Source organism: Oncorhynchus mykiss, chromosome 2 (genome assembly GCF_013265735.2).
Source record: "Oncorhynchus mykiss isolate Arlee chromosome 2, USDA_OmykA_1.1, whole genome shotgun sequence".
In the NCBI taxonomy this organism is placed as follows: domain Eukaryota; kingdom Metazoa; phylum Chordata; class Actinopteri; order Salmoniformes; family Salmonidae; genus Oncorhynchus; species Oncorhynchus mykiss.
This window is the reverse complement of record NC_048566.1, coordinates 22,883,615-22,900,034: the sequence shown is the minus strand read 5'-3', so window position 1 is coordinate 22,900,034 and position 16,420 is coordinate 22,883,615. Positions and strand designations below refer to the sequence as shown.

Below are 16,420 nucleotides of genomic sequence, written 5' to 3'. Positions count from 1 at the left end.
TGGGATACAACTTCTAATGTGTTGGCAATCTTTAGCCATAACCATTCAGGCCTACACTGAGCAGAGAACAATATCATTAACATTTTTGTTAAATGGCAGTAAAAACACATCTCAATAGTAAATATAAAGCGCCACAGTTTCAATGGTATAATGTGCAGGGATTACATTTGTCAATGCAGTGAGTCGCCATCAAATTGAAATACAAAAAGTAGGCTAGAGAATAAAGTTATAATATAGAAACTTACATTAAACGACGTTTTTGACCTGAATAATTATTTACAGTTATCGTCAGTATGCCATTATTAGTTTGGGTTTATCCCTCTGACTCGAGTCGAAAGTTGGCAGAATGTTCTAAGATTTCTGCAGTCTGCTGCCCAGTTCGTTGGGAGGATTTAGAAAAAACTCCCCCAAAGCGACTGGTTACGTTCCAGTCCGTTTATAATGTAGCCACGCTGCGCAGATGATCAGATTTGACAAGTCCATGAGCCACAAAGACGATACAAGTGCGCGCGACTGGTGATGAAGACCACCTGGAACGCACCCATTTTTGCTACAGCTGTGCAGCAGCACACATCAACCGAATACACGACCTGAACAGCAGCGTGGCTGCAAATAATATTTCTAAAATATGCAAATTAATCGGTATTGAACGAAAGTAGCCGTGGATGATACAACATACTGTAATACATTAAATTACTGATGGTAAGTTTACTAAATATATTGTCTTTGTCATTGAACGACGAGGAAATTTCAGAGTGGCATACCTAAATCGTGCTTTCTGACGTTAGCATTTTCCCACATCTTGTCAATATATTAATTTGACCTGCTATGCGTAATAAGCGAAACTTTCACAATCATCTGGAAGAATTGTATTGAAAGATGTCGGGTAACATTAACGTTACCTAATCACATTATGGTGTGTTGTTAGCAAGGCTAGCTAGTTGGCAAGCTAGCTGGCTTTTGTTCACTACACTAACGCTTTCTTGGACATCATCAATGCGTGTTTTTTTTTTTTGCTAGGTATTTTTTTTGAACTACACACGGCACATACATATGTTTTTGTTAGCTAGCTGTAGTTTAAAAACAGTAGTTAGGTCACTCATTTCTGGAACTAGTTAGCTAATGCAATGGTTGATTGTGTGGCTAACATTAGCTAGCTAACGTTACGTCTGCCATCGTCGAATTGAATTGCTCTACCAAAAGCTCGTGGCATTTCTAAACTAGTAACGATATACCTGCTTAGTTTCATTGTTCTGTACTATATGTACTTTTCAAAACACTTAGCTAATTTGCGAATTTATTAGACATTTAATGGATTATTATAAAGCTATAGATACCCCACCAATATGGCGTGAAGTGCGGTTTTGCTACAAAAACAAATGTCATTGCAATCATGCATGCTTTTTTTCTTATATTAGCGTGCTCTTGTCAGGTGCAAAGTTCATAATTTTAGGGAAGTCGATAGATTTTACTAGATTGTGTTGATGTGCAGTAAATCAGATGCATACATTTCTTTATTTCAGGGCCCAGCGTTTTTCTTGACTTTTGCATAAATATCCTAAAATAGTGATTTTGCCCTACACCATTGCTCCATATAGCATATACCGTCTAACCCCGTATCACCTGAAATCCACATAGCACGTTGGGGGCGATATAAACGAAGAGCCCCATTCATGTTAAATGAAAGCTAAGTGGCCAGGAACGTTAGCGAAATGTCCTCAAAGGGCTGCGCAATTCGGGGAGTTCCTGCATGTGGGCATTTCTGTATCTGCAGAAATCCCACTTTATACTAATATTGGGAACATTTTAAACTAGGACGGGCGGGAAAGAGGGCCGCTCCTGTACAGTAGGTGGTCATAATGCACAATAGCAATAGCCAACGAATAGCTACAACTGTAGACCGTGTCCTTCTACCCCGCCTGTCGGGCAGTATTTTTTTTTCAGATACGTTGACTTCAACGAGGGCGTGTATTTGGCACGCGGAAGCAAAGGACACTTAGCTAGTAAGGAGGTCTCGGGTACAGCTACCACAAGACCGGGGGGCACAGTTATGTTTTTAACGACGGTGAGGGCAGCTAGTAAGGAGATCTCCGGTACATAGCAGTCTGGAGTGAAAAGTATTATCAGAGTTTTTATTTCCCTTTTTTAGTAGCCACATTCAAGTGTCACACAAGCATGAAGATGTCTTTCTCAAATGCAGGAACCAATGGGATGTGGGGGTGCGTTACTGCAGATGGGCTAGGCAATTTCATGAATATTCATGAGTATCGACATACTCTGACCTACCAAAACAGAAAACATGGTGGATCTGAAACCAGTAGTAACCACCAATTTCAATGAATGTTAACATAAAATGTAAATATGAATCTGGCCTTCCCATGCCCCAATAACGTGGAGGGCATGCTAGCTAGCTACAGTTTGATTCATATTGTAACAACCCTGGGTTTATAAGCGCGGAAATCGGCTCTGCTGCACGAGCCTGCTTTTGCGGCACAGTCGAGTCGGGCTAGAAGGTCGAGACCTGCTTCCTTCTGTTTCATTACATTGGTGTCAGAAGTGGGATCGCAGTCTCCCTTGGAGGCATGGGTAATGTAACGAAACAGCAGGTCTCGACCTTTAGCCCGAAGTCCAGCGCGCTATCAACTGTGCCGCAAAAGCATGCTCGTGCGGCAGAGCCGATCATCTGTCTTCTTCTAAAAACAGTTAGCTAGCGAGGTGCTAATTTGCGATGCCAGTTAGCTAATGTTAGCTAGACTCGGGAGCTCATGGGGACAGGGGTTTCAGGAGCCAGCGGGTTAGATGCGTTTCCACCAGTGTTGGCTGGTGGGAGGAGCTATAGGAGAACAGGCCCATTATATTGGCTGGAATGAACTAATGGAACGTAGTCAAACATGCGGTTTCCATATGTTTGATGTTTGAAACTGTTCCATTAATTCCATTCCAGCCAATACAATGAGCCTGTCCTAAAGCTTCTCCAACCAGCCTCTGGTTTCCACCATGGGAAACAACTGGCTACTAGTTTTTCAGCCAAATATGTTCAACTCATAGCTAGTTTGTCCGGTGACCACCTCGCATATGCCGCCCTCGGTGTTATGTATGGTATAAAGATTTGGAATTTATTGATAGACTACAGTAGAGTAATGACGTATCACGCGCAGTTAGTGCATTTCACTTAAGCTTTTTCAGTAGCACTTGGAAATGAAACATCATTGCCAACTATACACATTGGAGAGTTATGTTGCAATCACTAGGCAGCCAATAGTATATAGGAAACTTAACAATAAGCCACCTATATCACATGACACAAGTCACCAACCGTTGATAGTTAACATTTCAATAAACAATATTTATTCACATCATCCAGTGGAACTGTAGAAAGCGTGAGATGTACACTGAACAAAAATATAAGCGCAACATGCAACAATTTCAAAGATTTGACTGGGTCGCCGTATATAAAAGGATCAGTCAATTGAAATAAATTCATTAGACCTTACTGCCCTAATCTACAGATTTCACATGACTGGGAATATAGATATGCATTGGTTAGTCACAGATAACTTTTTTTTTTTTTAAGTAGGCCATGGATCAGAAAACCAGTCAGTGTCTGTTGTGACCACCATTTGCCTTATGCAGCGAGACACATCTCTTTGGCATAGTGTTGATTAAGCTGTTGATTGTGGAATGCTGTGCGAAATGCTGGATATTGGTGGCAACTGGAACATGCTGTTGTGCAAAGTCGATCCAGGACATCCCAAACTTGCTCAATGCGTGACATGTCTGGTCAGTATGTGGGGTTGCACATTTTGGGGAATATTCAGAGGTGGAAACTTAATGTGGGAATATATGGGAATTAACAGAAATATGCAAATTAATATTAATACTGTTTAAATGTAGATGTTTTTTTGCATTGGATATATTTACCATATCATATGGAGAAGGAAACAAACCGTTTACCATAAGTAGACATAATTGCAAATGATTAAATCCTTCCAATAGAAAAAAAAGCAACAATTGTTACGAATTGAACTTTAATTATTTAACTCTTCACATGGGATGATTTCACTGAACAACAAAAGGGAATTTTGAATGATCATCGCATCTTCCAAAAACGTTTTCAACATACATCTGTAAAATGATAGTCTAGAAACTAAAGCTTTAGTTGTCTTCCTCTCAGGCTTCCATGTCTTCTCCCTGAACCTCCTCAATGTCCACCTCTTGAACATCAGACTCTGAGGCCTCATCCACACTGTCACTTTCCAACCTTGTTGAGGATGGCTCGTTGTCATGCTCAAAAAGCCTAAAATTTACCCAGGTGTCCACCAATGTTTTCAACCCTTGTATTGGTCAGCCTGTTGCCTGCTTTTGTCTGTTCCCAAACAAGACCAGTTGCGCTCTGAGGCGGCTGATGTTGGTGGGATTTGGGGGGTGATGGAGGCAACGGGAAGGAGCCTCAGATCCACAAAGTCCCTTCCACCAGGTGGCTGATGAGATATGTTGGCACGACTGCCATATTGCATCTCCATCCCAAAGCCCTTGCTTAGAAGTGTACTTTGCCAGACTGCCAAGAACCGTGCCCTCATCCAGGCCAAGGTGGTGAGACACAGTAGTGATGACACCATAGGCCTAGTTGATCTCTGCACCAGACAGGATGCTCTTGCCAGCATACTTAGGGCTTAATCCAGCCACCGTGTCAGATTTCAAAAAGGCTTTACGGCGAAAGCAAACCATGCGATTATCTGAGGACAGCGCCCAGCAATTTTTCTAGAAACCAGCCTGAAACTCTTTCTAAAGACTGACATCTAGTGGAAGCCCTAGGAACTGCAACCGGGCACGATTTCGCCCTGTTATAAAAGTGCCAGCCATTGAAATCAGTGGTAGGATGAATTTTTTAGCCGGGGGGGGGTGGTTTGTCCTCGGGGTTTCGCCTGCCATTTCAGTTCTGTTAAACTCACAGACATTATTTTCACAGTTTTAGAAACTTTAGAGTGTTTATCCAAATCTACCAATTATATGCATATCCTTGCTTCTGTGCCTGAGTAACAGACAGTTTACTTTGGGCACGCTTTTCATCCGGATTTCAAAATACCACCCCCTATCCCAAAGAAGTTAAGGCAGAAGTCTTCATGCTTTTTGATGCATTTCAGAACTGCGGTTTCCTCTTCTTCGAGCAACAGTGAAGTGGGCAGGGCAGTACAGATTTATTCTCTTACATCTGCAAGCAGAGTCTGAACATCAGACAGGATGGTATTGTCTCCCTCAATCTGTGCAATGGCTACTGCTGTAGGTTTCAGGCTGCTTACCACTCTCCCAAAATACATCCTCCAGGAGGATCCTCTTGATGGGGCTGTCCATATCGGCAGACTGAGGTGGCCATTTCTTGGAGACACCTTCCCCTCCAGGAGACTGCCAAACATGATGACAACACCACCCCAACTGGTTTTGCTGGGCAGTTTCAATGTGGTGCTCTTATTCTTCTCACTTTGCTTGGTGAGGTTTATTGCTGCTATAACTTGATGACCCTTCACATACCTAACCATTTCCTTGGCTCTCTTGTAGAGTGTATCCGTTGTTTTCAGTGCCATGATGTCCTTGAGGAGCAGATTCAATCCATGAGCATCGCAGCCAATTGGTATGATGTGGGGGTAGGACTCCTCCACTTTAGACCAAGCAGCCTTCATGTTTGCTGCATTGTCTGTCACCAGTGCAGACACTCACCTTCTGTCATCCAAGGTGAGTGATGACTGCCTTCAGCTCATCTGCATCATAGAGACCAGTGTGTCGGTTGTCCCTTGTGTCTGTGCTCTTGTAGAATACTGGTTGAGGGGTGGAGCTGGTGTAATTAATTATTCCTTACCCACGAACATTCGACCACCCATCAGAGATGATTGCAATAGTCTGCTTTCTTTGATTTGTTTGACCTTCACTTGAACTCTGTTGAACTCTGCATCCAGCAAATTAGTAGATAAAGCATGTCTGGTTGGAGGGGTGTATGCTGGGCAAAGAACATTCAGACATCTCTTCCAATACACATTGCCTGTGAGCATCAGAGGTGAATCAGTTGCAAACATAGCTCGAGCAAGACATTATCAGCATTTCTCTGACTACGTTCCTCCATTGAGTCAAATAAATTTCTGATTCCAGGAGGACCATGAGCTGTTGCTATCGATAAGGTGTCTGATTCATAATTTTCACCTTGAATTGAAGTGGAGGGACTTTTGTCAGAGTTTGCTTGTTGTGAGCGTTGAGGGAACTTTATTCACTTGGCCAGATGATTCTGCATCTTTGTTGCATTCCTCACATATGATTTGGCACCTTGTGTATCCCACAAAAAAGGTTCACTGTTATAAGCTAACTTTTCTTTTATGCATTTAAGCAAAATTACCAAAATTCCCGGGCTTAACTTGCCATTTAATCTATCAGTATGTAAGCCATGGAAGAACTGGGACATTTTCAGCTTCCAAGAATTGTGTACAGATCCCTGCGCCATGGGGCTGTGCTTTATCATGCAGAAACTTGAGGCGGATTAATGGCACAACAATGGGCCTTAGGATCTCGTAAACGGTGGTGGAAAAAGTATCCAATTGTCATACTTGTGTAAAAGTAAAGATACTGTCATAGAAAAGGACTCAAGTTAGTCACCCAATAAAATCCTACTTGAGTAAAAGTTTGAAACTATTTGGTTTTAAATATACTTAAGTATCAAAAGTAAAAGGTATAAATATTTCTGAAATTCCTCATATCAAATCAAAGTTTTTTTTGTCACCATGTGCTGAATACAACAGGTGTAGTAGACCTTATAGTGAAATGCTTATTTACAGGCTCTAACCAATAGTGCAAAAAATATTAGGTGAACAATAGGTAGGTAAAGAAATAAGACAGGCTATATACAGTAGCGAGGCTACATACAGACACCGGTTTGTCAGGCTGATTGCGGTAGTATGTACATGTAGATATGGTTAAAGTGACTATGCATATATGATGAACAGAGAGTAGCGTAAAAGAGGGGTTGGCGGATGGGACACTATGCAGATAGCCCGGTTAGCCAATGTGGGGAGCACTGGTTGGTCGGCCCAATTGGAGGTAATATGTACATGAGTGTATAGTAAAAGTGACGATGCATATCATAAACAGAGATTACCAGCAGTGTAAAAAGAGGGGTTGGGGGGGCACACAATGCCCGGGTAGTCATTTGATTACCTGTTCAGGAGTCTTATGGCTTGGGGGTTAAAACTGTTGAGAAGCCTTTTTGTCCTAGACTTGGAACTCTCGTACTGCTTGCCATGTGGTAGTAGAGAGAACAGTCTGTGGCTGGGGTCCTCTGAAACGTTTTGAGTGATTCTGTCATACCCTGAACTGCACTGTAAAACATGGTAATTAAACTGGGCATATGCCCAGAACATCATATTTAGTGCAGGGTGAGAAATATAAACCAAACATTCACACTCAAATATTTGTTTGTTTTTACCTTGTTGAATGTCAACTTTTTATAATTTCATTAATTTTTTAAGGAAAAATAAAGCTATTGCAGTTATGAACATATGCAAGATTGTTCCCTCATTCATTTAAATGCTAATAGTCAATTATATTATATTCCCTTTACAGGAAAAGTCACAACTATAGCGGTCCCTGTCTGAGTGTCTCTATGTGTGTATCTCTGTGTCTGTCTCTGTCTGTGTGTGTGTGTCTCGCTCTCTCTGTGTCTCACTGGGTGTGTCTCTGTCTCCCTCTGTGTCGCTCTCTCTTTTAGCAACACAAATACTTGTGTTGAGTGTGTGAAATCAAATCAAAGTTTATTTGTCACGTGCGCCGAATACAACAGGTGTAGGTAGACCTTACAGTGAAATGCTTACTTACAGGCTCTAACCAATAGTGCAAAACAGGTATTAGGTGAACAATAGGTAGGTAAAGAAATAAAACGACAGGCTATATACAGTAACGAGGCTATAAAAGTAACGAGTCCGTGTAGCCATTTTATCACCTGTTCAGGTGCCACCCGGCTTAGGGGTAAAAACTTTTGAGACGCCTTTTTGTCCAAGACTTGGCACTCCGGTACTGCTTGCCATGTGGTAGTAGAGAGAACAGTCTATGACTGGGGTGGCTGGGGTCTTGGACAATTTTTAGGGCCTTCCTCTGACATCGCCTGGTGTAGAGGTCCTGGATGGCAGGCAGCTTAGCCCCAGTGATGTACTGGGCCGTACGCACTACCCTCTGTAGTGCCTTGCGGTCAGAGGCCGAGCAGTTACCGTACCAGACAGTGATGCTCTCGATGTTACAGCTGTAGAACCTTTTGAGGATCTCGGGACACATGCCAAATCTTTTCAGTCTCCTGTGCGGGAATAGGTTTTGTCGTGCACTCTTCACGACTGTCTTGGTGTGTTTGGACCATTCTAGTTTGTTGTTGATATGGACACCAAGGAACTTGAAGCTCTCAACCTGCTCCACGACAGCCCCGTCGATGAGAATGGGGGCGTGCTCAGTCCTCCTTTTCCTGTAGTCCACAATCTCCTTAGTCACGTTGAGGGATAGGTTGTTATTCTGGCACCACCCGGCCAGGTCTCTGACCTCCCTATAGGCTGTCTCGTCATTGTCGGGGATCAGGCCTACCACTGTTATCGTCTGCAAACTTAATGATGGTGTTGGAGTCATGCCTGGCCATGCAGTCATGGGTGAACAGGGAGTACAGGAGGGGACTGAGCACGCACCCCTGGGGAGCTCCAGTGTTGAGGATCAGCGTGGCAGATGTGTTGCTACCTACCCTCACCACCTGGGGGTGGCCCGTCAGTAAGTCCAGGATCCAGTTGCAGAGGAAGGGGTTTTGTCCCAGGATCCTTAGCTTAGTGAGGAGCTTTGAGGGTACTATGGTGTTGGACGCTGAGCTTTAGTCAATGAATAGCATTCACATAAGTATTCCTTTTGTCCAGGTATTACGTAAACCAGACGCACAGTTGTCTTTTTTTTCGGACAGCCAGGGGCACACTCCAACACTCAGACATTTATAAACAAAGCATTTGTGGATGTTATCTTGATAATGTGTCAATTGAACCATTTTCTGTCCTGCTCAGCAATAAAAATGTAATGTGAACTTTTGGGTGTTACGGAAAATGTATGGAGTAAAAAAGTACATTATTCTCTTTAGGAGTATAGTGACTTAACTTTTTTAAAGTACAGATACCCCAAAAAACGACTAATGGAGTACTTTAAAATGTTTTTACTTAATTAAGTACTTTACACCACTGCTTATAACGGTATCTCTGTGCATTCAAATTACCATCGATAAAATGCAATTGTGTTCGTTGTCCGTAGCCTAATCCTTCCCAAATCATAACCCCACCGCTACCATGAGTCACTCTGTTCACAACATTGACATCAGCAAACCACTCGCCCACACTACACCGGCCCACTGCCGTCTGCCCGGTACTGTTAAAACCGGGTTTCATCCATGAAGAGCACAATTCTACACTTTTTCCATGGAGCAGAGAATTTGTTTTGCAGTTTTATAGCTTCTCATGCTATTCTACACATTGCCTTGAGGCTGAGAGAATGAGTTTTATATTTTCCTGTAAATTGTAAACCTTTTTGTAGGCGAGCCTCGCATGGGCTGATCCAGTCTTTATACATGAATCATATCTATTAACTTAAAGGTGCATTCCAGTCTCCTTTTCACCTAATTTGTTACCTGATTTACTGAACAAACGGCTCATCTCAATAGGTGGCCCAGGTATCCTCATGACATCAGTGTAGCTGAAGTGTTATGGTGTATATTATATAATCATTGCTGAGATTGTGAAGGAACCTATGTAATTTGGTAAATAGTTTCAGAAATGAAGTTATATATGTAGATATATACACATGCATACATACAGTGGGGCAAAAAAAGTATTTAGTCAGCCACCAATTGTGCAAGTTCTCCCACTTAAAAAGATGAAAGGCGTGTAATTTATCATAGGTACACTTCAACTATGACAGACAAAATGAGAGAAATCCAGAAAATCACATTGTAGGATTTTTTAAATGAATTTATTTGCAAATGATGGTGGAAAATAAGTATTTGGTCACTAACAAAAGTTTATCTCAATACTTTGTTATATACCCTTTGTTGGCAATGACAGAGGTCAAATGTTTTCTATAAGTCTTCACAAGGTTTCACACACTGTTGCTGGTATTTTGGCCCATTCCTCCATGCAGATCTCCTCTAGAGCAGTGATGTTTTGGGGATATAGCTGGGCAACACGGACTTTCAACTCCCTCCAAAGATTTTCTATGGGTTTGAGATCTGGAGACTGGCTAGGTCACTCCAGCACCTTGAAATGCTTCTTACGAAGCCACTCCTTCGTTGCCCGGGCGGTGTGTTTGGGATCATTGTCATGCTGAAAGACCCAGCCACGTTTAATCTTCAATGCCCTTGCTGATGGTAGGCTTTGTTACTTTGGTCCCAGCTCTCTGCAGGTCATTCACTAGGTCCCCACGTGTGGTCCTGGGATTTTTTGCTCACCGTTCTTGTGATCATTTTGACCCCACGGGGTGAGATCTTGCGTGGAGCCCCAGATCGAGGGAGATTATCAGTGGTCTTGTATGTCTTCCATTTCCTAATAATTGCTCCCACAGTTGATTTCTTCAAACCAAGCTGCTTATCTATTGCAGATTCAGTCTTCTCAGCCTGGTGCAGGTCTACAATTTTGTTTCTGGTGTCCTTTGACAGCTCTTTGGTCTTGGCCATAGTAGAGTTTGGAGTGTGACTGTTTGAGGTTGTGGACAGGTGTCTTTTATACTGATAACAAGTTCAAACGGGTGCCATTAATACAGGTAACGAGTGGAGCACAGAGGAGCCTCTTAAAGAATAAGTTACAGGTCTGTGAAAGCCAGAAATCTTGTTTGTAGGTGACCAAATACTTATTTTCCACCTGTAAACTTTATTTTGCTTGGATTGAGTTGATTCACACATTTTACAAATTGTTTGAGATACTTTTATCACATATTCCTGACAAATGTGTTCTCTTTATTTTTCAGGAAACTGACAACCCAAGATCAGCCAGTTGAGGACACCTGAGCCCCCCTTTGTACTGTGACTGTCTTGTACCACAATGCTTGGCCTTCAGGGAAGCACCTCATCCCCTAAAATGTATCGCTGTGTGGCTTGTTCAGCCACCTTTACTGGATTGGCATCCTTGTTGGTGCACCAAGCTTCTCATGCAGTTCAATATGACAAGCAACCACCACAATCTGAGAAGCAACCTCTCTGCACTCACTGTGGTGAAGTGTTTTTAAACAAGGAGCTCCAAGACCAGCACTGCTGCAAAGCACTACCTGAGACCCTGGCTCCCTCTCTTTTTATCTGTGATTGTGGGGATGAGTTTCAGAACTTTAATGAAATGCTGGAGCATAAAAGATCTCATGTCTCAACCCCCCAGCAGCAGACCCAGACGACTGATGCCAGATATTCGGGCCAAGAAGAATGCAGTCTGGTTGAACCTGTCCAACCAGTCTCCCCTCAGCCAACCCTTAGTCAAACCATTTTGGGCCTCGGTCCCCCCTCTCATCCCTCACCCCCATCTCCTGTCATTCGTAGTTCAATTCTCCCACAGCTTAATAGCACATCCACTGTTCCTGAAGTCTATACAAATAAGGGGTTTATTGCCCTAACCAGACCTCCAGAGCTGAACAACCTCCCTCCAGGTGCAAGTGAGCAGGAATTACAGCCTGATGGGCTTGACCAACCTGAGAACATCTCTACTGCACAGGAACCCTCGCCACAATCCATCCAGGATGAGACTCCTGAGGATGCAGACTGTCCCGTTACAAGCGGTGCATCTTCAGAAGATGCCGGCGCATCTAAGAATGAGACAATAATGAAGATGATAGCAAATGCCTACATGAAACGTTATCAACCTGCTCAACACTACCCATTAAGACACAAGAGACTTGTGGTCCCCAAAACAGAGCTTATACCAGTGGAGGTGATGTCACAATCCAAACACACAGCAGCATCCACACCAGGGCCCTCTATTGGCCAGTTAAGACACCTGCTTACAAAGTCTGGTGCAAAGACAATAGCCCGTCCATCTGGCAGTAGTGGTATCATATCTTTGACTCAAACCTTCTGCCCTGTAGTAGTTCTTGAGACCCGCCAAAAGCTTATTGATTCTAGAAATAGGGCCACACAGGGGAGATATCAATGTGGTCGCTGCCGAAGTGTTTTTCAGGACTTGGACAGCTTGACAGTGCATCATGCCTTACACAGGAAGGAGATAGTGAAGTGTTGTCGTCACTGTAAACAACTGATGATTGGAAAACCACCCCTTCCAGACAACCACATCTGTCCCCTGGCTCCCCACCACCTTACCTCAGTGGGGAGTAAATGCCACTCTATCAAAAAGACTGCATCATTCCAGAAGCAAAAGAAGCGACAACCGCAAAGAAGCTTCCAAAGTGTTAAAGCTAGGACGCCTTACTTTTGTCAAGTGTGCAAGCACAACTATGCCCGCAGGTATAATCTCAATGTGCACAAGTGTCAGGGGCCACCCCATCCTCCTCAGCATGCCTCCAACTCTGCCCTGTGCAAAAATACTGCATTTGGGGAAAACATTAAAGCAAGGGAGCCTGTCACAGGCGTCAACCAGAGGCCTCTAATCTCCAAAAACATTGGTGTGGGCACTGACAGCACTCGTCAGATAAAGGAGGAGGCGATTTCTGCAGAATCAAGGCCATATCCACAGTTTCCTGATTTGCTCTGGTCCGGTTCACCTAAAAGCTTCTCATCCTTCTATCCCGAAGTTGCCAAGCATGTAACACCAGGAGAAATTGATTCAGGATCTGCAACACTACAGCAAGGAGATGGTGAAGGGGACAACGCAGCAAGTAGTTTTAAACAAGAAGGTAAAGATGGAGAATGGACAATGCCTTTAGATGATTCTGAGATTGATGTTCTGATCGAGGCAGTAGATGCAGAAGACGACGATGATTTAATGCTACAAGAACCTATTTCTCAGGGTCATGTCAAGTCCACAAAGGATGGCGTACCTTATTTCATAAAAGATGGTGCTAGACGTTTTCCCTGCTATAGATGTCAGAAAACGTACAGTCGAGGGTGCACATTAAAAAAGCATCAAAGGCTGTGTGGAAATAGGTCATTTCTGCCACAATCTACTTTTCGGGCGGTAGCACAGAAAGTCAACAAGGGTCAATTCCAATTCGATTGCTCTGTCTGTGGGAGGAGCTTTAACCGCAAAGATAACATGCTGATTCATAGGAAGAAGTGCCAGTTAAGTAGAACCGTGGCCAAGAATGATAATGGACTTTTACAACAGGGCTTATCAGCAGCCCAGGCACCGCAACGTCTCGTGGCACAAAGTAGTAAAAATCTGGAGGATAATGGGGCAAATTGGGGTATTATGTCATTGCCCAATGTTCTTCCCAGGAGAGTGACGTGTGAGTGTGGGGCAGGCTTCACTTCCCCACGGCTCCTCCTGGAGCATTTGCAAAAGCATGCGCAGGAGGCCTATACCTGTCCCACATGCGGTGAGACACTGAGTTCCTGGGCAGACTATGAAGTCCACCTACAAGTACACATGCAGCCTCGGCACCAGATGTATGGGGGAATGCAACAGCAGCGCTCTCCACCTCTACTGCTGAGGTTTCCACAGCAGCCACGTCAACGTCGGCAGCCCCTGCCAAAGCAGCGACATGCGCCTCCGCAACACTCTCTGCCAGCACAGCGCCCTCAGCCAAATCAACAACCTCTGCGGAAGCCTAGGAAGCCACAGCCGCGCTGTGTGTGCATACGATGCAGCAACACCTTTTGCAGTCGCGGCGCGCTGCTAAAGCACCTCTCCTGGAATCGGTGTAAAGGTGACAGAGGAGCTATTTCAGCAAAGGCAAACCACTGTTCCCGATGCAGCATGGACTTCCCCAATGGCCTTAGCCTCAAGTTTCACCAGCTAAATGGAATGTGCAAGCCTGCCTTCAAGCCCATGCGTTGCCCTGTGTGCGTGCGCTGGTTTGGCACTGTGGAGGGACTCCAGAAACACCTGCAAACACACGACCAGACCAACTCGTTTCGCTGCCTCATCTGCCAGCGCCTCTATCCCAGCCTACGATCACTGAAAGACCACCGCAGAAAGGTCCATTGCATTTTGTCTGGAGACACAGCGCAGGTTACACAATGAGAGTGAATACTCTGAAAATCATAATCCAACAGAACATCTATGAACAATGATTTTAGCAAAAATGTTTTTGCAAGATCTGTTATTGATTTGAGGGATTAATTGTCTTGTGTCACCATATATAATCATTATTGTACTATTCTACTTTGATTCTATTTTCACTGTCTCAGTAGAATTTTTTTCTTGCTCACTTGAACCTATTTTCATGGCCATAGTTGTAAACTGTTGTATTGTGCTGTAAAATGCAATGATGTTCTTAAAGGGATACTTTGGGATTTTGGCAATGAAGCCCTTTATCTACTTCTCCACTAATGAAGGAAGTTCGATGGGGTTACCGTAGACTTCGTCATGCGCTAATGCTAGTTACCAACTTCCTTCAAACTGCATGCAGAGGTATAAAAATGGTATTGACATGTTAATCGGACTGACTCTGGGAAATAAATTGAAGGGCTTCATTGCCAAAATCCTGAAGTATCCCTTTAACTCCTCAGCCATTATTAAAATGTACCACTTATTGTTCAAGTGCTCTTTTAGGTTGTGAAAAAACATTGATGGTTATATCTTAGTGTGGTAGCTGTCAGTGCATTTGGGAGAAAACAATTTGTAAGTGAATATACACTACAAAGTATGTGCACACCTGCTCGTCGAACTCCTCATTCCCAACCATGGGCATTAATTGTTTGGTCCCCCCCCTTTGCTGCTATAACAGAATCCACTCTTCTGGGAAGGCTTTCATGTAGATGTTGGAACGTTGCTGAGGGGACTTGCTTTCATTCAGCCACGAGCATTGGTGAGGTCGGGCACTGATGTTGGGTGATAAGGCCTGGCTCGCAGTCGGCGTTCCCATTTATCCCGAAGGTGGTCGATGGGGTTGAGGTCAGGGCTCTGTGCAGTCAAGTTCTTCTACACCGATGTCGACAAACCATTTCTGTATGGACCTCGCTTTGTGCACATTGGAATTGTTATGCTGAAACAGGAAAGGGCCTTCCCCAAGCTGTTGCGACAAAGTTAAAGCACAGAATCGTCTAGAACGTCTTTGTATGCTGTAAAGTTACAATTTCCCGTCACTGGATCTAAGGGGCCTAACCCCAACCATGAAAAACAGCCCCAGACCATTATTCCTCCTCCACCAAACTTTACAGTTGGCACTATGCATTGGGGCACGTAGCAAACCCCCGATTTGTCTTTTGGACTGGTGATCTTAGGCTTATGTGCGGCTGCTCGGCCATGGAAACCCATTTCATGAAGCTCCCGACTAACCTTTCTTGTGCTGATGTTGTTCCAAACTGCCTCTAGAAGCTTGGTAGTGAGTGTTGCAACCCGAGGATAGACAATTTTTACGCGCTTCAGCACTCGGTGGTAGCGTTCTGTGAGCTAGATGTTTTCACTTCACAATAAAAGCACTTACAGTTGACCAGGGCGGCTCTAACGGCAGACATTTGACGAACTGACTTGTTGGAAAGGTGGCATCTTATGACGGTACTACTTTGAAAGTCACTGAGCTGTTCAGTAAGGCCATTCTACTGTCAGTGTTTGTCTATGGAGATTGCATGGCTGTGTGCTTGGTTTTATGCGCTTGTCAGCAGCGGGTGTGGCTGAAATAGCCGAATCCATTAATTTGAAGGGCTGTCCACATACTTGTGTGTATATATTTTAACACTTACACCAAAACAAATGTATAGGAAATAGCATGTAGTGTGTTGCTCCTTGTTTTAATAAAGCCCCATTCAGAGATGAAAGATTTGAGTTGATTGTTGTCACTAACCAGGTATCCAACCATTTTATGTGTATGAATTACCTGATGCAGAAATATACTCATGACAGGCCTGATGGAAACAGCAAATGTATTGGTAAAATGTCAAAATGTCGATTAAAATAAAATATGCTACACAAGTTAAGAATGCAATGGAAACCTATTGAATGTTAAATGTATTTGGTACATGAAAACGTAAGTATTTTTGGTTAAGTGGGGTCCTATTAGTTTGTCACCCAAACGGTTCGAACGCTACCATACAAAGTGTACACGTCGACCTTACCGACTTCAGAAGAGTCTCGACATTTGTGGTGTTTGTGAGAGTGAGTATCCCGTTTCCAAAAAGTGGTCCTAATAGTTGTTTCGGTCAAACCGTTCAGAGTCCACAGAAGTTTTTGTGAGAAGACCTGTTTTCGGGTTGTCTCATGGTCTGACAAACGGTACTCAAGCTCTTTCACTGCAGATGCGGAAGTGCGACCCTAGGGGATGCGGTGAAGAAGGGAAAAAA

General features: G+C 43.7%; 1 protein-coding gene across 2 annotated transcripts; it reads left to right on the top strand.

The window, feature by feature from the left end:
- Positions 1 to 514: 514 nt before the first annotated feature.
- On the top strand, positions 515 to 16,057 carry im:7147486. Of its 2 annotated transcripts, XM_021624747.2 has the most exons (3): positions 515 to 702; positions 5,557 to 5,730; positions 11,008 to 16,057. In XM_021624747.2, the coding sequence occupies exon 3, from the start codon at positions 11,082 to 11,084 to the stop codon at positions 14,160 to 14,162; it is 3,081 nt and encodes a 1,026-aa protein (XP_021480422.1). In that variant the 5' UTR covers positions 515 to 702; positions 5,557 to 5,730; positions 11,008 to 11,081; the 3' UTR covers positions 14,163 to 16,057. The 2 variants fall into 2 exon arrangements, with proteins under 2 accessions (XP_021480422.1, XP_021480413.1); XM_021624738.2 differs by lacking the exon at positions 5,557 to 5,730.
- The last annotated feature ends 363 nt before the right edge of the window (positions 16,058 to 16,420 follow it).